This window comes from Sus scrofa, chromosome 16 (assembly GCF_000003025.6).
Source record: "Sus scrofa isolate TJ Tabasco breed Duroc chromosome 16, Sscrofa11.1, whole genome shotgun sequence".
Classification (NCBI taxonomy): Eukaryota; Metazoa; Chordata; class Mammalia; order Artiodactyla; family Suidae; genus Sus; species Sus scrofa.
Genome location: NC_010458.4, coordinates 18,611,768 through 18,634,203, shown reverse-complemented (window position 1 = coordinate 18,634,203; position 22,436 = coordinate 18,611,768). Strand labels below are relative to the sequence as shown.

At 38.3% G+C, this 22,436-nt stretch overlaps 1 protein-coding gene across 4 annotated transcripts in view; it reads left to right on the top strand.

Annotated features, from left to right (window-relative positions):
- ZFR (zinc finger RNA binding protein) overlaps positions 1–22,436 on the top strand; it is a 94,433-nt gene that overhangs the window by 22,138 nt on the left and 49,859 nt on the right. For all 4 annotated transcript variants that reach the window (XR_002339765.1, XR_002339764.1, XM_021076978.1 and 1 more), the window contains 6 exons: positions 770–1,052; positions 2,718–2,862; positions 5,832–6,050; positions 15,577–15,824; positions 18,771–18,962; positions 20,049–20,340. Coding sequence is in view for 2 of the 4 variants with exons in the window: in XM_021076978.1 (XP_020932637.1) it covers positions 770–1,052; positions 2,718–2,862; positions 5,832–6,050; positions 15,577–15,824; positions 18,771–18,962; positions 20,049–20,340 (1,379 nt within the window). In the remaining 2 variants the exon portion in view is untranslated. The remainder of the gene's footprint in view (positions 1–769; positions 1,053–2,717; positions 2,863–5,831; positions 6,051–15,576; positions 15,825–18,770; positions 18,963–20,048; positions 20,341–22,436) is intronic.

Genomic DNA, 22,436 nt, shown 5'->3' with positions numbered 1-22,436 from the left:
GCTGCCTATAATCTGGAAAAATGTATTACAATAATAGATTTTTCCATTGTAAATTCTGTACCCTAGAGCAGGACTTCTCAGCACTGTTGACATTCTTTGGATAATTCTTTGTTATGGATAGCTGTCCTTTAATAGGATATGTAATAACACCCTGGCCTCTACCCACTAAATACTAGTAGCACACATCACCACCTCTTCCTCTGCAGTTTGACCATCAGAAGTATCTCCGTATCTCCAGACATGGCCAGATGTCTCCTGGAGGGCAAAATCTCCCCCAGTTGAGAACCACTGCCTTCAGAGTGTCAGAAGTATTTCTTAGTCATCTCAGTAATAGTTTCTACCTTAAATATTTTCCATAACTAGAGTTACAGTATTTTTCTTAATATAAATTCTTCATAGAGTTTTTTTTTTAAAAAAAACTGTAGAACATAATAAAGAACTTTATATACAATAATACTTTTTAAAATTCCTAGTTTGATCAGTTTTTTCTTTTCTTTCTAATACTGCTTCTTGTCCCAGTTTGTCCTCCCTGCTTTGTGATGCAATCTTTGATCTGAAACATAATGTGTGACTATCTAATTTATTGAGATTTAGAAATGAAAATTATGCAACAATAACAAATAGGGTACTGATTAGGTGGTTTATTCAGCTCAACTACTTGCTCCTTTGTATTAAATTACTGGAAAATGTGCTTTTGATTTAAGTTGATTAAACCCCTACATTTTAAAATTAAATTGTTTTATGTTTATTCTTTTGCTCCACAATATAGCCAGCAGCCAGCTTCGGGTGTAGCCTACTCCCATCCAACTACAGTTGCTAGCTACACTGTCCATCAGGCTCCAGTAGCTGCTCACACAGTTACTGCTGCCTATGCACCAGCAGCCGCCACAGTTGCAGTTGCCAGGCCTGCTCCAGTAGCTGTTGCAGCTGCTGCAACAGCTGCTGCTTATGGAGGTTACCCCACTGCACACACAGCAACTGACTATGGTTATACCCAGAGGCAACAAGAAGCACCTCCACCACCACCCCCAGCTACTACACAAAACTACCAGGTAAGAAAACTGCTAGTTTCATTAGCCTTAACATACATTTTCAGTGGTGTTAATGTTTAATGTTAATGTCCAAGCCAATACCTCTGAAACTCGGGTCTTCCAAAATGTACTTCTAATGATAGAGAAAAACGAATGTGTATTCCTCTGTAATTTGGGGGCATATTCCAAGCATTGAGTTTCCTTGCAATGAATTTTATACTAGTAATCCCTCAGCCCATTCCACTCCATTCCATATCTAAGTTTGCTTTAGTTAAAAAAAAATAATAATATTTACTGATTAAATATTTTGTTTTTATTCTAAGTTTTTGAGAAAAATTAAGTCATGCAGGATCTTCTGCTCATTGTTTTACTGTGCCGTTCTTTATCCACTTGGAACACTCTTATGTCTCCTATTTTGAGAACCATAAGCCTGAGCTATGTAGGACAAACAGATTACCTAGTGCTTTCTTGAAACTTTACAAAGATGGAAATTCTTTTGCCTAGGTATGCATTCTTCTCCTCAAGGTGTTCTTTATTGATACTGAACAGAAATTGATCCTGCTCTCTCTTTTTTTATTTTTTTGTCTTTTTGCCTTTTCTAGGGCCACTCCCTCAGCATATTGAGGTTCTGAGGCTAGGGGTCTAATCAGAGCTGTAGCCACTGGCCTATGTCACAGCCACAGCAACTCAGAATCTGAGCCACATCTGCAGGTTACAGTACAGCTCACGGCAACGCCGGATCCTTAACCCACTGAGCAAGGCCAGGGATCGAACCTGCAACCTCATGGTTCCTAGTCAGATTCATTAACCACTAAGCCACGACGGGAACTCCCGATCCTGCTCTTAAATCATAATTGCTAGGTTTATGGGGACATAAAGGTCTAATTTCTATTTTAATAATATATAATTCTCTTTATGTCTGATATAGTACTAAATTACTACTTGCTTATTTAATTAAATTTGGCCCGAGTTCTTTAACCCATTTTTTGTTTGTGTTTAGGATTTGTTTTTTAAACATTGGTCCTTCTGGACTTTGCCTGGTTTTTTAAAATTCTTTCTAAAATACAGAAATTTATTTTGTTAACTAAGAAATTGACATATGAATCAGCAGTATTAGTATTTGCCATTAATATTTAGCAAGTTACTAAACTTGGAATTGCTTTGACATGTGTGGTTATTTTATGTCCAGAGACAAAAGATAAGGAATGTCATTGTTTTTAATAGGGTGTTGCTGTTCCTTTCCCTTGGAACCTCTGTTCCCCTTTCCTCCACCTGGAAGCTCCTACTCTTCATTATGTTAATAAACGATAGTAAATAAGGAAGAGTGAAAAGAAAGTTGAAGCAGTCACAAAGCTTAGAACACCTAGGTTTTCTTTACTGTGCGTTCCATCTTTAAGGCAGATGAAATTTTTCAAGAAAATTAATTTTTTTAATCAATACATATTTTAAAATATTTTGATAGTTTTTCCGATTGTAAAAGTTAAGCATGCTGCTTAAAGTGGTTTTGACCTTATTTGATTAAGTCCAAAATGAATACCCTTTGTATTGAATTTGAATCTTTCGTCTACCTTCATAGATATTTAGATTTTTGTTTTCCTTTACTGTGTTTTTTATATACTAAAGATGAGGGTTTTTTCCCGTGTCACTTCACTCATAGCAAGATTTTCTTTCATTCTCTTTCTTTAGGACTCATACTCATATGTAAGATCCACAGCTCCTGCTGTAGCTTATGATAGTAAGCAGTACTACCAACAACCAACAGCGACTGCTGCTGCTGTAGCTGCTGCTGCCCAGCCTCAGCCTTCTGTTGCTGAGACCTACTATCAGACAGGTGGGTTTTAACATGTTTTCATTGTACACTATTGAAACATAATTATTCAAACATATTTTTAGGGAAGATAGGCTTTTCAGTCCATCTAGACTCATTGTGTTATATTACCTTGAAAGCTAGGTTCTAGGAGTTCTTGCTCTGGTGCAGCAGGTTAAGGATCTGGCCTTGTCTCTGGCAGCACAGGTTTGATCCCCAGCCCGGCACAGTGGGTTAAGGATCTGGCATTGCTGCAGCTGTGGCATAGGTTGCAACTGCGGCTTGGATTCAATCCCTGGCCTGGGAACTTCCATATGCCACAGGGTGTAACTGAAAAATCAAAAAAAGGAAAGCCAGGTTTTAGTTATAGCCTTCTCTTTCTCTGCAAGAAGAATGCCTTTGAATCAAAGGGAGAAGACCATAGAGGCAATTCACTTCCTTCCCTCCTGGAAGTGTATTTTATATCTGGTCTTCAGCTTATAGTTCTTTCCTGCTGAAATAAACTATACAAAGGAAGTTGTGGCATTCGGGGAAAACTATGGCACTTGGGGGAAACTATTCTATACTCTGTGATAGCTTATATAGGGGAAGAAATCTGGAGAAGAATGGATATGTATGTATATGTTTATGGTTGATTCACTTTGCTGTATACCTCAAACTAACACAACATTGTAAGTCACCTATACACCAAAAAAACTTATTTAAAAAAAAGAAGAAAAAGAAAAGGTTGTGGCAATAACTTCTGGCCACCTTCTTCTCTTTGCCAGAATGCCCAGAACATAACTGCTGACTGCTTTTGTAACCAGTAGAGACCCTGGTATAGTTTCCATTTTGTGGACCCATATTTTTCATTCCTCTTTTTCTGATAATAACAGTTGGTTCTATTACCAGCTGCTGATATTACGGCATATAGTAATGATTTGAATGCAGAAAGTGTTTTGTTTGGAAAGAAGCCTATATATTTGTAGTCTTTAAAGATGGATTTTTCATGGAGATATAATTGAAAACTTTTAAAATAAACCCCTCTTGTTTCTGAAAAGTGGGCAACTCCTTTATTTTAATCATTTTTGAAGGACCATGAGAGTATAGATAGAGCCTTAGATTAGAATAGACTGGAATTGGTTTCTAGCACTGTCACTACCACTAACATGGGCAAGCGATTTTTACATCATTTCATCTCTGTTTTCTTACTTGCGAATAAGATAGTAGATTCAGATCTTTCTGGGGGTACTTTTAGTTCTAAGATTGATTTTATGAGTCCCTTAAAAATGGTTTAAAAATATTTTGAATTATAATGACCCTGACTTTGCTTAGTCTCTTGTTTGATTTTTTGTGGGTACCGTAAACTATAATGATCTTTTGGTTAATTACCAGAGTTAGATTTTGCTTAAGAGTACTGAATTATCTAAGAGTCAGAAGACCTTAATATAGTTTAAGCTCTGATAGCAACTATGTGACTTTTGTAAATCACTTAGCGCTTGGACATAGGGGTTTTTTTGGTAAAATGTACTCATCTGTATGTTGTTGGGATCAAATTTCATACTATGTATAGATACACTCTCAACTGCTATTTATTTAAAATACCTTTACTAGGAGTTCCCGTCGTGGCGCAGTGGTTAACGAATCCGACTAGGAACCATGAGGTTGCGGGTTCGGTCCCTGCCCTTGCTCAGTGGGTTAACAATCCGGCATTGCCGTGAGCTGTGGTGTAGGTTGCAGACGCGGCTCGGATCCCGCGTTGCTGTGGCTCTGGCGTAGGCCGGTGGCTATGGCTCCGATTGGACCCCTAGCCTGGGAACCTCCATATGCCGCGGGAGCGGCCCAAGGAATAGCAAAAAGACCAAAAAAAAAAATTAAAAAAATTAAAAAAAAAAAAAAATACCTTTACTTAACTGAGCAGAAAATGAATTTGGCCCTTGGTGTTTGGGCCTTTCTCAGAAAATTATATTTGTATGCTTTAGTAATCATTAATATAATTTAATAAAAGATTTATTATTAATTTAGTGGTAATAAAACTCATAACATTCTTAGAATGTACTTTTTTTTTTTATATGCCTGCACCTGAAGCATATGGAAGTTCCCGAACTAGGAGTCAAATCAGAGCTGCAGCTTCAGCCTGTGCTTCAGCTTACAGAAACGCCAGATCCTTAACCCACTGAGCCAGGCCAGGGATCAAAATCTATGTCATCACCAATCAGTCCCTTAACCCACCATGCCACAATGGTAATTCCTACATTTGTTTTAATATGGTCAAAGGCAATAAAAAGTTTAGCAGAAACATTAATGGTAGCCATTTAAGAAGAGCTGCACTTGGAGTTTCCTTGTGGTGCAGCAGGTTAAGGAACAGCATTGTCACTGCAGTGGTTTGGGTTGCTACTGTGGCACAGGTTTGATCCCTGGCCTGGGAACTTCCATATGCCATGGGTACAGCCCCCCACCCCAAAAAAAGAAGAATGGCTACATTTAAGCTATTGACATTTGAAGAATTGAGTCAGTAGCTCTTTGTCGGTTGTAATTAGATCAAACTTCACTATGTGGTATATTAATAAGTTCCATGTAAATTTAACATTGAAAATTTTACTGTGACTTACATTATACTTTGAGACTCTTCTCTTCTTGTCCCATACTAGGCATAACCCTCAAGTAGACTGAATAGACTAAGTACACACACACACACCTCCTTTTTAAAAACTTTAATTATTAGTAACTTGTTTTAACTAGTACTGATATTTCAGTTAGTGGTAAATTTTGACAAAGTGCCAGTTACATATTTATAAATATGTAAAAAGCATCTGGGAAGGGATAGTAAATTAACTTTAGAGATGTTATATTTTGTTCCATTGGTAATAAGAATTTTACCCCTTTTACCAAGAAGAAATTACTAGCAAAGAATTTACAGTTAATGATGTTACATTTATTTTTTTCTAGGATATTGGTACAGTAACTGTAGTGGTTCACCTTTCTAATTTTCTGATGTCTCTTTCCCAATTTAGCCCCTAAAGCAGGTTATAGCCAAGGTGCAACTCAGTATACACAAGCCCAGCAAACTCGACAAGTGACAGCCATAAAACCAGCCACACCAAGTCCAGCTACCACTACTTTCTCCATTTATCCTGTATCCTCCACCGTACAGCCAGTAGCAGCTGCAGCTACTGTGGTGCCATCCTATACCCAGAGTGCTACTTATAGTACCACTGCAGTTACTTATTCTGGTAAGGCTGATAAACTGTTTAAATGAGTAAGCAAACTAGAAGGAGACTCACTAAGAAACTGTCTTGACTGACTTTCTGTGTTCCATGAAATGATCTTATTGCCAGTAGCAAGAATTGAATTAATTGTTAGTCATTAATACAAATACAGGTGCATAATGTGACAAGTGAACCATACTCTTAAGTTGTATACTTTTTTTTTTAAAGCCAAGACATTTTAGTAGAATGTAAAAATGCTCTTTGGGCGTTTGATAGGGCCTAGCACTGCAATTAGGGAAAATAAATGACCCTGTAGAATACCTGGGTATTCATTTCCTATCTGACTTTTCCAGATGAATTTGAAAATTCAAGGTTAACTTCAGGAAATACTATTGATGGAGTTCCTGTTGTGGTGTAGCGGAAATGAATCCAACTGGGAACCATGAGGTTGTGGGTTCAATCCCTGGCCTCGATCAGTGGGCTAAGGATCGGGGTTTCTGTAGCTGTGGTGTAGGTTGCAGACTCGGCTCGGATCTGGCGTGGCTGTGGCATAGGCTGACAGGTGTATCTCTGATTCAACCCCTAGCCTGGAAACCTCCATATGCCCTGAGTGCGGCCCTAAAAAGAAAAAAAAGGAAATACCATTAACAAAATATTTAAATTGTTTATTTCAGCTCTTGAACTGCTGTATCTTCATATTTATTATCAGAAATAAGTGATCTGATAGAAAATACTGGGTGACCTTTATAAATATCTGTGGGATGATGGTTATATACATCTCTCTGAAGGAAAGAGTAGCTTTAATTTCCTTAAGTAATCATACATTTTCCCTAAAGAAGAATAATCACTAAAATCTTGCTGTGCCCCCCTCTCTTCATTTCTAGTTAAGGTATTTTGTAGTATTGCAGTGATTGAAGTCACACATTGGGAGTTCCTGTTGTGGCTCAGCAGTTAACAAACAGACTAGTATCCATGAGCTTGCAGATTCCATCCCTGGCCTCACTCAGTGGATTAAGGATCTGGTGTTGTCATGAGCTGTGGTGTAGGTCACAGTTGTGGCTTGGATCTGCTGTGGCTATGGCTGTGGCGTAGGCTGGTGGCTACAGCTCTGATTCAACCCCTAGCCTAGGAACCTCCATATGCCATAGGTGATGCCCTAAAAAGACAAAAATAAATAAAGTCACACATGGCTTTTTTGAAGACGCTTAGCCCTGTACTACTAGCTGGCTTGTTTTACATTTTTTTATTTATTTAGCATGCTGTCTTGTTTCATGCAAGATTTAGGTGACATAGTAATTTTAATCTTACCTTTTGATATTTTGTGGTAGCTTAGATGTTAGAAGCCTAGCTGAATTTAAACATTTTCTTTTACTTATTAAAGGGTTTGTTTTTTGTTAGCTCTTATGTTAAATACTGTGCTGGATGCTAGGGATACAGTGATGATTCAGGCAAGCTTGATGTATTTGGGGTGAACAGTTCTTTGTGGCTGGAATACAGGATATTTGGGGTGAACAGTTCTTTGTGGCTGGAATACAGGATATTTGGGGTAAATATCAGGAAATGAGGCTGGAAATGTCAGTGTGGAAAGCCTTGTAGGGTCTGCTGTGGTGTCTGTCTTTATCTTAGGAGCAGTTAAGTTGCCAAAAAGGAGATCTCAAGAAGGGAAGCAGTAGGAACAGATTTGTAAGTTAATAAAGACAACCATGTGGAAATGAACTGACGTGAGGAAATGTTATCATTCCTAGATATGTCATTCAAGATTGCCCAGATACAACTTTTCTGCCTTTTTCTATCTCATTAACTAGTTATAACTGTAACTGGGATTATTTCAGTGAAATCTGATTCGACAGTTTTTTAAATCCGTATTAGCTTTAACAAAATAAGGAGTTTATATAATGGTATCATTTCCTATTCTGTGTTTCTCTTTTATATGTACTCCTTCTTGTCTCTTTTCTCTCTCTATTTCTCAGCCTTTGTCTCTCTCAGTTGCTTGAATATACCTTACACAGAATGAAGATAATTATTTTTATTTACTGCTTTATTATGTGCCTGATACATCATTTTAAACTTGAAACTCTAGATTAAAAAAGGAGAAAAAACTACTGAACATCTACCCCTAGACACTAACCATTAACATTTTAGTGCATGTCTACTTTTCTTTCATGGTAACATGCATTATATAAAACCATGGTTTCTTGGAGTTCCTTGGTGGCATAGTGGTTAAGGATCCAGCGTGTCACTGTTATGGCACAGGTTTGATCCCTGGCCCAGGAATTTCTGTATGCCACAGGTGCTGCCAAAAAAATAAAATAAAATCCTGATTTTTTTTTTTTTTTTTTTTTTTTTTAATGAATTTGTCTTGGAGTTCCCGTCATGGCACAGTGGTTAACGAATCCGACTAGGAACCATGAGGTTGTGGGTTCGATCCCTGCCCTTACTCAGTGGGTTAAGGATCCAGCGTTGCCATGAGCTGTGGTGGAGGTCGCAGCCGTGGCTCGGATCATGCGTTGCTGTGGCTATGACATAGGCTGGTGGCTACAGCTCCAATTGGACCCCTAGCCTGGGAACCTCCATATGCAGCAGGAGCGGACCTAGAAAAGGCAAAAAGACAAAAAAAAAAAAAAATTGTCTTATCTGCACTATTATATAAACTATTTTCTTCATTGTGAATGTCCTTTTATCTCACTAAATATAGAGGTATGGCATTCCTTTGATTCATGCTTTTCTCAAATTAAAAAAAATTTAATTCTGCAGAAAAGTTGAAAAAAAAGTACAAGGAGTTCCCTTTGTGGCTCAGCAATTAACAAACCCAGCTAGTATCCATGAGGACGGAGGTTTGATCCCTGGCCTGGCTCAGTGGGTTAAGGATCCAGCGTTGCTGTGAGCTGTGGTGTGGGTTGCAGATGCAGCTCGGATCCTTCATTGCTGTGGCTGTGATATAGGCCGGCAGCTGTAGCTCTGACTCAGCCTCTAGCCTGGGAACCTCCATATGCCTCAGGTGCGGCCCTAAAAAGACCAAAAAAGAAAAAAAAAAATACAACAGATGTGCAAATAATGTTTACCTAGATTCACTGATTATTATTTTGTCATACTTGCTTTTATCTCTTCTCTTTAAACAGATTTTTCAAATGGCTCAGCAGTATGTTTTGTAAGTTGCAGAGACTTGCTGCATTGCCTGGAATTTTTCCTCCTGTATTTCCTAAGAATAGGGACATTCTTTTGTATAGCCACAGTGCAAATACCACAAAAAGGAATTAGACATGAATATTACCTAATAAATTTATCCACATGTCCACAAATGTCTTCTATGGCTGGGCTTTTTTTTTTTTTTTTTTGGTCTTTTTGCCATTTCTTGGGCCGATCCCATGGCATATGGAGGTTCCCAGACTAGGGGTCAAATCAGAGCTGTAGCCGCCAGCCTATGCCAGAGCCACAGCAGTGTAGGATCCGAGCCGCGTCTGCAACCTACACCACAGCTCACTGCAATGCCAGCTCCATAACCCATTGAGCAAGGCCAGGGATCGAACCCACAGCCTCATGGCTCCTAGTTGGATTCGCTAACCACTGAGCCACGACGGGAACTCCTTCTAGTTGGGCTGGGCTTTCTGTATGGTTGATGTATTTGTGTTTATGCTTTGTTTTAAATTCGGGGCCCAATCAGGGATTATGAATTGTATCTGGTTGTTAGTTTCAGTTTCCTTTAACGTAGAACAACCCTTATTTTTTTATCTTGTCTCTCATGACCTTGATGTTTTCAAAAAGTTCTGGCCAATTGTCTTGTAGAATGTTCCACAATCTGTATTTATCTGTTTTTTGTTTGTTTGTTTGTTTTTCTTTTTAGGGCCACTCTCGAGGCGTAAGGAGGTTCTCAGGCTAGGGGTCAAATCAGAGCTACAGCTGCCAGCCTATACCACAGCCCCAGTAATGCCAGATCCGAGCCACATCTGCGACCTACGGCACAGCTCATGGCAAGGCCAGATCCTTAACCCACTGATCAAGGCCAGGGATTGAACCGACAACTTCATAGTCAGATTTGTTTCCGCTGCACCATGATGGGAACTCCTATCTGATTTCTTTATGTTTAGATTCTGGCAGCTTTGCAGTCAGTAATTAACTACCTATGTGAACTTTCCATTTTTTTCACATCAGGTGCACATAATAATTAATGTCAGTTTATTACTTATTGATGATGCCAAGAATAACCACTCATTATAGTGGTGACTACCAGACCTTTCCGTTGTAAAGACATCCTTTCTATTTGTAATTAGCCAAGTAATCTGTGGGCCTGTTACCCACTACTTTTCTCTGAAGGTGTTAGATCGTTTGAAAAACTTAATAACTGAATCAAGTTCTACAGTGGTGAATGCAAAATCCTTTTACTAAGAATCAGTGTAAAAGGATTTGGATTCTTAGATGTTCTTCCCTAAAGAAGAATCCCCTCATCCCTTCCTTTTTAGTATTACTGTGGGTTCCTTTTTTATTCAATGTAATATAATCCATTGCTTTTCCTTTTTCTTTTTGAGGCACACAGTGTCCCAAAATTGGTCCGTGGAATCCTTTTCAAACCAGAAGAGTCTTTTGAACTTGGCATCATTAGTCTTTGAGCACATCTTTTCTTTCTGTCACAGTAAGATGTGACTCTGCCTAATAATTCAGCATTGTATCCCTAACTTCCAGTATAGCATTTGACATAGGGTAAGAGAGAAAAAATATCTGAGAAATTAAAAAAAAAAAATTTAAATTCAAGCTTATAACACCCACGCTAGACCAAAACATCAAGAGCTGAAAACTGAAATTGCTCGTATCACCTTAAATCCTCCATGGAACAAGACAGCATATTAAGGCATAAATAAAATGCAAAACACTTTGAGCCTTTCCTGTGTTAGATTCACAATTAGCCATTTTACAAAGGAGCCAAGGTTTATTATATGGTAATGGTATTTAGAAACCAAGATCTGTGCTTAGAAAAACATAGGTTGGTTGGTTGGTTTTTTGCTTTTTAGGGCCAGACCCGTGGCATGTGGAAGTTTTCAAGCTAGGGCTCGAATTGGAGCTACAGCTGCTGGCCTGCATCGCAGCCACAGCAACATGGGATCCAAGCCACGTCTTTGACCTATACCATAGTTCGCGGCAACACAGGATCCTTGACCCACTGAGCAAGGCCAGGAATTGAACCCCCCATCCTCATGAATACTAATCAGGTTCATTTCTGCTGTGCTACAATGGGAACTCCTAAAACATAGTTCTTAATAAAAGTATACTGTTAATGTATGCATGTACTATGTTTTATTTTTTGATAGGCAAGAAGTGGATTTATTAATATTGCATGCATATGAAAAATACAAGTCATGGGCGAAGGGGCTCTGTCCTTTTGTTTCTTTTCTTTTTTTTTTTTTTTGTACTATATTTTCACGTTTCTATTTGGGGACATTTAGTTTCATATTAGGGAAAAACTAGAAACAATCAGTACTGGGTAAAATCCTTTTCTGTAAAGATTTGTCTGTTTTTTCCACTTGTTTACCTAGGATAAATTCCTAGATTTGGAACTGTTATTATATCAAAGATTATATAGTTTTTATGGAGTTACCTAGTGGCCTGGTATGTTAAGGATCGGGTGTCACTGCTCTGGCTTCGTCACTGCTATGGCATGGGTTTAATCCCTGGCCCCGGGAACTTCTGCATGCTGCAGATGCAGCCTAAGGGGGGCGGGGGGGAAGAGTATGCATTTTTGAAAGAACATGTGATACACACTGTGAAATTACCATCCACAGATGTCATTATCAGGGATTCTAAGTTCTCTGCAGTTTTATATTGGCTACAGCTTAGGTCAGCTGTTCTTTTAATCTCATTAGAAGATGAGTTCTAGAATACTGGTACCTACTAAATGATGACTGTAGCATGATGCATTTACTGCTGAAGTGATAGTTTTGTTTCTGATACCATACCTTTAAAAGTTCTATTTGAACTGTTAGAATTATGCAACTTACTAATTGCGAAGTATTTGTAATAACACTACTTTTTAAATGAAACCATTTTAGCTTTCAAAAATTGAGCTTTCTCTTAGAGACACAACCTTGTATTTATTATTTTCCCATAATACTTTACAAGAAATGTATGTATGTTTGCTGTTAGTTATAGGAAATTTAAAGGTGATCCTTAGCAGAGTTGCAGACTTTCAACCTACCTTTCAGTTTATGCTTTGATTTTTTTTTTTTTTTTTAATCTTTTTTTGTCTTTTTCTAGGGCTGCTCCCAAGGCATATGGAGGTTCCCAGGCTAGGGATCTAACTGGAGCTGTAGCCACTGGCCTACACCAGAGCCACAGCAACTTGGGGTCCGAGCCGCGTCTGCGACTTAAACGCAGCTCATGGCAATGCCGGATCTTTAACCCATTGAGCAAGGGCAGGGATCAAACCCACAATCTGATGGTGCCTAGTCTGATTCGCTAACCACTGCGCCATGACGGGAACCCCCAGTTTATGCTTTGATATATATATTTTTTTAAAGCTAAGTAATAAGCTTATAATTAAGCTTACCTTTTATTAGTTTTAGAACACGTATGTGCAAATGAAAGTTATTTTGTAAATATTACCCTTAACCTAGTGATTTTCTTTTTTAACTATTTAAAGGACCTTAGCCTCACTTTTCTCATCTACAAAGGAGAGTAAGGCCTGAAAAACTACCTTATAGATCTGTTTTGAGATTTCACTGTGTTTGAAGCACTGCCTTTCACAGAGTAGTAGATTCTCAACTTTTAAAAAACCCAGAAGTCTGCTCATCAAGTTTTGAATAAAGATTTCATATAAAAATTATAGTTGTAACCAGTAATCCACAAGGAGCTTTGGTTTTTGTTGTTGTTGTTGTTGTTGTTTTGTCTTTTCTGGGGTCACACCCATGGCATATGGAGGTTCCCAGGCTAGGGTTCTAATCGGAGCTGTGGCTGCCGCCTATACCACAGCCACAGCAACGCCAGATCTGAGATCCGTCTGCAACCTACACCACAGCTCATGGCAATGCTGGATCCTTAACCCACTGAGCGAGGCCAGGGATCAAACTCTCAACCTCATGGTTCCTAGTTGGATTCATTAACCACTGAGCCATGATGGGAACTCCAGAAGCTTTGTTATTTTTAAAATTGGACAATTTTATGGTGTTTAAAGAGCAAAATTTAAACTGTACGTATTTCTGCCTATAAATATGAAAGCATTTGTAAGCTTAATTATGTTCTTTTATCACATTCTTCAGTAATAGAGGCCACTAGTAGTACTGACAAGTGAAGAGTTTATTAATTTATAGAGATTTTCTTTTAAAAAATTATACCAATTGTTTTCTAATTTTTAAAAATCTGATTATATGCTTATTGTTAGTATGTTTACCTGCTTCTTCCTACTTTTTTTTTTTGTCCACTCCCATGGCATATGGAAGTTCCCAGGCCAGGGATCAAACCTGTGCTGCAGCAGTGACCCAAGCCACAGTAGTGATAGTGCCAGATCTTTAACCCACTGAGCTACCAGGAATCTCCCCTACTTTCATTTTTATATATTTTCTTCCATTACCACATTTTCTTTCTTTATATCTTCATAAACAGGTCATTTAATAACATTACATAAAAGTCTAGGGACACTTTTCATGAATGTTACCCAGCTGCTTTCTCTCAAATATATGTGGTTTCAGGTTCTTATGATTCTCATTTCCCATACATCTTAACTCTCACTTTTCTAATTCATATTTTCTTCTCTGTGTGTATTATATATATTGGAGTCAGTGAGGGTCGTAAGTCTTTACTTTTCTGTATAGTAGTATAGCAATCTGAATGTGAGATACCAAAAAGTTCAGTTTTCCCTTGGTAATTCTTCCATGTAATAATGGCAGCTAGGAATCTGTTTTTCTTTGTTTTTGGCTATGCCCTCAGCGTGCACAAATTCCTGGGCCAGGGATCAAACCACCATCACAACAGTAACCAGAGCCATAGCAGTGACAATACTGGATCCTTAACCTGCTGAGCCATCAGGGGACCCCTAGGAGTCTCTCTCTTGTGCCTTAATTCTGCCCACTCATTTCAACTTTGGGATAAAAGGATGATAATTAGGGAGTCCACCAAATTTCCAGAGATCTTAGTTTAGGAAGCATTAAGTTTTCCAGCTTTGAATAGGTTTGTAAATAAAATCAGCAACTTTGTCCAATGTGAGGCTCTTAAAGACTTTTAAATCTAAATCACTGAACAGGAGTTCCCATTGTGGCTCACCAGTAATAAACCCGACTAGGATCCATGAGGATGCAGGCTCAATCTCTGGCCTTACTCAGTGGGTTAAGGATCCGGCATTGCCATGAGCTGTTGTGTAGGTCACATACACGGCTTGGATCCTGTGTGGCTGTGGCTATGGCTCCGATTCAACCCCCTGGCCTGGGAACTTCCAAATGCCACTAGTGTGGCCCTAAAAAGCAAAAAATAAAAAAGTAAATAAATCACTGAACATAAACAGCCTTTATGTATTATAGTAACTACTTGGTGTGCTTATTCATCAGAGTCTTTGAACAATGGAAATGGATAAAATCCATTTAACCAGAAAATTCAGTACTTTTTCATCTTTTAGTAGATGAGAACCAATAATGTATTTGGGGTTTTATTTCAAGATCTTTTATTTGTTGTCCTAGATATTCACTTCAACTCCAACTCCATATTAGGGACTTCTGCTAAGCTTTATTCACCTTGCCCCTCCACCAGTTTCTGTCAGCTCCTTGCTTTTTTTGGTTGCACAACCAACCCATAAGTCATCCCTGGGATTGAAAAATCTTGGTGTCATCTTTGTGTGTTTTTGTCTTCTTTAATATCTTTTATCCTCTCAGCCACCGAGCATGTTTCATGCCTTTTTTTCCTGTCTAGAATCCTAGTTTAGACTTTTCAAATCTAGCATTCCCCAGATTGTATTCAGAGGTATTCTGCTTGGGGAAACTAGTAACAAGTTTCTAGAACCAAGTTCTCTAATCACCTAAGTTTATCAAACACCCTATCACATCCATCCAGCTGAAATATAAACCTTTTTTGTCTTGTTGCCATTTCTTGGGCCGCTCCCACGGCATATGGAGGTTCCCATGGTAGGGGTCTAATTGGAGGTGTAGCTGCTGGCCTACACCATGGGCACAGCAACGAGGGATCCGAGCCACGTCTGGGCCCTACACCACAGCTCATGGCAACGCCAGATCGTTAACCCACTGAGCAAGGGCAGGAACCTGCAACATCATGGTTCCTAGTCGGATTCGTTAACCACTGAGCCACGACAGGAACTCCTGAACTATAAGCCGTCTCGAAAGCAAGGACCAGATATTTTACTTACATAAGTAAATACTTTGTTGATTTACTTACATAAAAGCAAAATAAGTGAGTTTTTTTTTTTTAGGTTTTTTTTTTTTAAGGTTTGTGATACGCTTTATTTGTAAATATGCACATGATGTAAACCTGCCTTTATTAGTAGAACTTAATGGATTTAAATTCATTTATCTTTCCCATTTATAATTATGTAACATAATCTTTGTTTGATTTTATTTGTAAGGTACCTCTTATTCAGGTTATGAAGCAGCAGTGTATTCAGCTGCATCCTCCTACTACCAACAACAGCAGCAGCAACAGAAGCAGGCAGCAGCAGCAGCTGCAGCTGCAGCTGCAACGGCTGCCTGGACAGGGACCACCTTTACTAAAAAAGCACCATTCCAAAATAAACAACTGAAACCAAAACAGCCTCCCAAGCCACCCCAGATTCACTATTGTGATGTTTGTAAGATCAGCTGTGCTGGACCACAGGTACTTATGTTTTATGTTTTACCATGGGTCTTCAGTGGTTATTTTTGATAGTTAAGTGTGGTTGATAGTCTAGCTTCTATGACTGCTAAGAAGGTTTTTATTTTCTTCTCTTGTTAGCTTACAGTCAACAACATAAATATTTGTTAAATGGTCATTTTTTAATGGTCTTTTTTTTGAGACATAAGCATTCTGTTAAGAAAAAGACCATAAAAATGATTGTAATGTAAATGAAAATTGGGCAGATTGAGGGGTTTTTTAGGAAGGATACTTTGCTCTTTAAATAAAACTTTAAATTTAGCGTAATAGAGATCCTGCTCTATAGCACTGGGAACTATGTCTAGTCACTTATGGTGGAGCATGAGAATGTGAGAAAAAAGAGTGTGTACATGTATGTGTAACTGGGTCACCCTGACGTACAGTAGAAAATTGACAGAACACTGAAAACCAGCTATAATGGAAAAAATAAAAATCATTATTAAATAAATAAATAAATTTAGCATAATATTAGTTGGGATTTGGGAGTAAGAATGAATCTTTTTTTGACACCTATGACTTGCTTTTATAAATAAAGCCTTTATGAAAATATTTTCAATTTAAGACATGGGTTATTTATTTTTGAGGTCCATTTTGAATATATAAATAGAATTTTATAGCCAAAAAGGGATGACCACTGAGATAATTAAGCTTTGCACTCTTGTATTAAAGATTAGAGGACTTTGTCAAATGTATTATTTTTTGTAGCATATAAATAATAGCAGAAATCATAGCAGAAAATTGTCTTTCTGGAGTATTAAAAAAAATCCTTAATAACAATTTTAGGATAACATTTCTAATGAGACTGACTTTTGTGTATGTTACTTATTTCTGTATAATCTCCTTCATGAAGATATAGGGATGATGGGAACAAAAACAGTGTAGGGAAGTGTCTTTTTCAAAAATATCAACTAAAGAAGCGTGCAGAATCTTTTTTTTTTTTTTTTTTTTTTTCTCCTGTTGCTGAATTAAAATAAGGGATTTAGGGAAGAGTCTGTTTTAAGTTCAACTTCCTTCCCAACTTTATTTGTTAATACTTTCTTTAGGAATGTCTAGTTTTTATATAAAAATTTAATAATTTGTCAGACAAAGGCATAGTATTTGAAAAGACAAGTTTTTGACTCTAGTGGTTTCTTTCATTTGTGTCTGTCTCCAACCCTTAGGCAACCTATGTACATTCTTTTTAATTTACTAAATTAGTTGTCTACTTTTTAATACTAATTTTTTGGGTACTTTAAGTTAGCAGCATTTCCTGAGTTACACCAAATTAGGAATATTTTAATATATGTGGCTAGTAACAGAAAATCTTTTTCCTATTTTGAGTATGATGGTAAAGTTTCATTGTGGTTACATGGTTGGGGGAGAGGAGACAGGTGGGAAATATTTGCATCAACCCAGGATTAAACATGAAAAGGAACAAAAATGTTGGTTTTAGTATTTGAGGAGTGTATCCTACTCAGTAATGACTGTTTAGAGGGGATGATGCTATGAGAGGCACGTTCAGACCTTCAGAGACTTATTGACTGTGTGGAACCTGTATAAAAGGATAGAACATGGCTCTAGGGTAATAGGTTATTGGCAGCATTTAGAATAAGCATGTATAAGGTTGACCATTGAGTTAGGACGGCTGGATGGTTTCACAAGAATAGTCCAAGGGTACTCCTACAAGTTATAGGCACTGACTTAAGGGGCATTGCCTTAGAGAAAAATATCACTGAGTTGGTAAGTTAGAGTCTAGTGTAGACATAGGGAGGGGGGGAGAGTAAGTTGGTTCAAATATAAGGGCCATGATTCCAGTCCTGTTTCTGTGACTAACTTGTGGATTTGGGCAAGTTTAACTTTTGTTTAGTTTTTGTTTCTTCACTTCTGTAGTAAGGACTCATCCTAAATAATTGAGGCTCACACTGCTTCATGGAACCACTTTAGGCTGCTGCACATAATAGGAGAATCAGATAGCTAAGTGTTCAGTCTTCCTTTTGTTTCAAAAACAGAGTAGCTTTCCTTACTTGTGCATTTTGAGAAAGGATTCTGTTGTTTAAGATTTAGAAAATCATTGTTTTAGGTAATCTCTAAAATCCCATCCAACTCTGAGTCTATACTGTGTATACAATTTTATGCTAATCATATGTCTGTCCTAAAAGCAATTTTGAAAATAATACGTAAAAGATGGAGTTCCGGAGTTCCTGTCATGGCTCAATGGTTAAGGAATCCAGTTAGGAACCATGAGGTTGTGGGTTCAATCCCTGGCCTCACTCAGTCCGGCATTGCCGTGGGCTGTGGTGTAGGTCCCAGATGTGGCTCGGATCCCTCGTTGCTGTGCCCATGGTGTAGGCCGGTGGCTGCAGCTCTTTTCTAGGGCTGCAACCCTAGAAAAAACAAAAAATTAAAAATAATAATATGTGAAAGAGTACCTATCTGGCCCCACTCAAGAAAAAACAGACTACCCAGTAGTCTTTATTAACCTCTTCTCATTTTAATAAAGCTGCCTTCTTCAGTCATCTGCATTCAAGACAATTTTTAATACATAATTTTATTTTGACGGCTAGTATTACAACAATACTGTTTTCCCTTTCAAAGATGCACACACAGTTTGGGCTGTTAAATATTTAAGTAGGCTTTTGTTCAGGGTGGCATGGATTCTAACACAGATTCTGTGTGAAAATGCATCCTGAGTTTTCTCAGATGCAACTGACTTTTGTAGGTCAGTCTTGTAAATAAACATACCTGTTTGTGAAGTCTTGTTACCATATAGTAACTTTTTTTCCTCTCATTTCATATGTAGGGAAACCACATGCTCTTGTTCAGTTGATTTTTAAATTGTTTAGTGTTCATTTTTTTTATGAGAATTGAATAATTTCAAATGATGTAGACAGAAAATTAGTGAAGAAAAATTTATTCTTTTTTTTGAAACAGACTTATAAAGAACATTTAGAAGGGCAGAAACATAAAAAAAAAGAAGCTGCATTGAAAGCTTCACAGAATACCAGCAGCAGCAACAACTCTACTCGTGGGACTCAAAATCAGCTACGTTGTGAGCTCTGCGATGTGTCTTGTACGGGAGCAGATGCATATGCTGCCCACATTCGTGGTGCTAAGCATCAGAAAGTAGGTGTTTTTTCCCACACACACTTATGTCTTACTCTGTTTTCTTTTCCTTTTTCAGTGAGGGGTGGTGGCAAGTTCCCTGGTGGCTCAGTGGATTAAGGATTTGGCATTGTCGCTACTGTGGGGTGGGTTCAGTCCCTAGCCCCAGAATTTCCACATACCACAAGCACAGCCAAATAAATAAATAAATAATAAATTAAAAAATAAAGGTGACTTCAAGGAGTTCCTGCCACTGGCACAGTGGGTTAATGATCCGGCTTGTTTCTGTGGAAGCTCTGGTTTGATCCTTGGCCTGGAACAGTGGGTTAAGAATCCAGAGTTGCTGCAGCTATGGCATAGGTTGTATCTCTGGCTCAGATTCAGTCCTTAACCTGGGAACCTCCGTATGTCCTGGGTACAGCCAAAAATGGGGGGGGGGGAGGTGGCTTCAAAATTTGAAAACTTTTGAGTGTGTTATATACCTTGCTTATATGCCTAATATATATAAAGGTGGCGTCAGATAGTCATTGCCTAAAGAAGGAAAGACTGGAGATCTTTCTTTTTTAGATTTAACTAGGTAATTTTTTCCACCAAATGGAAATTGAGTTATGTGATTATTTTTCTCCTTTTATCTTGATCTAGTCTGGGTTGGTATGCATGTGGCCTAGTCATTTCATCCTTCTCTACCTTAGTTTCCTCACCTGGTGGTAGATGGAAAATGTATCCATATCTGCTTCACTGAGATTATTTTGGAGATAATGAGTTTTTATCTAAAAATGTATATAGGAGTTCCCACGGTGGTGCAGGTGGGATTGGCAGTGTCTCTGCAGCGCCAGGACGCAGGTTCCATCCCACCCTGTCACAGTGGGTTAAAGGATCCAGCCTTGTCACAGCTGGAGCATAAGTCACAACTGAGACTTAGATCTGATCCCTGGCCTAGGAACTCCCTGTGCTGTGGGGCAGCCAAAAAAGAAAAAAATATGTATATAACAGGAAAAGTAGAACAAAGAAAAATATAGTTAACATTTTCATTTTATAGTGTTTTTTAAACTTTAAAAAAAAAATCTACACTCTGAGATTCCTGACAAATATGCTTTTATTTTGTAGGTGGTTAAATTACACACAAAACTTGGTAAACCCATTCCTTCAACAGAACCAAATGTTGTTAGCCAAGCTACTTCTTCAACAGCTGTGTCTGCTTCAAAACCAACTGCCTCTCCTTCAAGCATTGCAGCAAGTAATTGTACTGTGAATACTTCATCAATTGCAACTTCTTCAGTGAAAGGTCTTACAACTACAGGAAACTCGTCTCTTAATAGCACAGCCAACACTAAAATATCAGCAGTGCCCACAAATATGGCTGCCAAGAAAACATCTACACCCAAAATAAACTTTGTTGGCAAGTACTGAAGATTCTCTGTGTTCTTCATAACTGTTAAAGTGATGTTTCTCCTCCATTCTAGGACTAACCCTTCTACTTATGCTCTTGTATTGGTCTTCCCCTTCTCTTCTGGAACCTTATTTAATCACATATCCGTCATTTTTTCAGTTCTCTAATGGCTTTTTCTCCCTTTTCTTCAACTATCAGGTATACCTGTGTCTTTCATGGTCTAAATATATATATATATGTGTGTATATATATCCCCCCATTCCTCAGGCTGGTAACCCAATTCTTATTTTCTCTACTTCCTATCTAATCCTTAGTCTCTTAGGGTGTCTATTCTTTTCTGCAACTGCTTTCAGGAGTCACCAGAAACTTACTTGCCAGATCTAATGTCCAGTTTTCCATTTCATCCCATTGACGTAACATTTGGCACAGTTGACTACTCTACCTTAAAGCTGAAGATAATGTCTGTCTCTATTACATGCCCAGTCACCCATTTCTCATGTGTCTTTATTGGTTCTCCTACTTTCATGTTCCTTAACCAGTGACCCTGTGACTTCAGTTCTAGCTCACATCTCACTCCAGTATTCAAGAGCTGTCTCATCTATTGCACTGTATATGCAGTGACTTTAAAATCATTTTGGCAAATTCAATACCCCCATTCAAGTTCTAGAGCCATATTTTAGGTATTTCTTGGTATGGTTCTGCTGATGCCTGCCAATGTCTCTAAGCCATTAACTCATCACAAGTTTTTGCATACTGCAAAATAATAAAATTGCTGCTTTTTCACATGGAAAACTTCACTGACATTATTTCTTCTTACCTATTGCCTCCTCCAGTTGTTGACGTAATTGTTTTGTTTCCATCACTACACTACTTCTCCACAAAGTGTCTTGTCTTCTTCATAGCCGCTGCCTTGTTTTTAGGCCTTCAAAGTTTCTTCCTTGGAGCTTGTTTCTTAACTGCATCCGGTCCCTCGAAAGCTTTTGTCAGTCATTTTTAAAAAGATGTGTATCAAGTTGTGTTAGTTTCCTGTCCAGAATTTTCTTTGGAAAAAAAAGGAAAAAAGAAAAAAGAGTTCCTGTCGTGGTTCAGTGGTTAACAAACACAACTAGGATCCATGAGGATGCGAGTTCGATCCCTGGCCTTACTCAGTGGGTCAGCGATCTGGTGTTGCTGTGAGCTGTGATACAGGTCACAGACGTGGCTCGGATCCTATAGTGCTGTGACTGTGGTGTAGGCCAGCAGCTGCAGCTTGACCCCTAGCCTGGGAACTTCCATATGCCACAGGTGTGGCCCTAAAAAGCAAAAAAAAAAAAAAAAAAAAAATTAAATAAAATGAAATTTTCTTTGGCTTTCCTCTTGCATATAGGAAAAAAAACTCTTATTCCTTAATTATGTCATCCACGGCCTTTGACAGTTTGACCGCTGTCTTGTGTATCATCACATTTACCTGGGTAGTAATTCATATTAAATTGGTGAGTCTTCTTTGAATTTACCATAGTCTCTTTAACCCTGTGTTGTGCTTCTAATTTGTACATGGTGTTTTTTCTATTTATTTATTTATTTTTGTCTTTTTGCCTTTTCTAGGGCCGCTCCTGAGACATATGGAGGTTCCCAGGCCAAGGGTCCAATTGGAGCTACAGCTGCCAGCCTGTGCCACAACCACAGCAATGCCAGGGATCGAGCCCACAACCTCATGGTTTCTGGTTGGCTTTGTTAACCACTGAGCCACAATGGGAACTCCTGTTTTTTATATTTAGACATCATTCTCTTTTTTTTCTGCCTGGCCATTTCATATTTATCACTCTTCTTTCAAAGCCCAGCTCAAGTGTCACACCTTGGTGAACGAAGCCTTTCTTAACTGTATTAGGTTAAAGGGTACTGGCTCCTTTCTTCCCTTTACATTCCTACAATACTCTATTAATGCTTATAATAGTGCTTCCTGCATTGTATCATAATGACTTGTATCTTCCTTAAATTATTGACACCTCAAAGACAGCTACACTTTTTCTCATTATATTACCAGAACTTAGGACAGTACCCAGTTCTGTGGCGCAAAGGGATACAGTATGAATTAGGCTTAGACTTTAACATTTCAGGTACTTGGT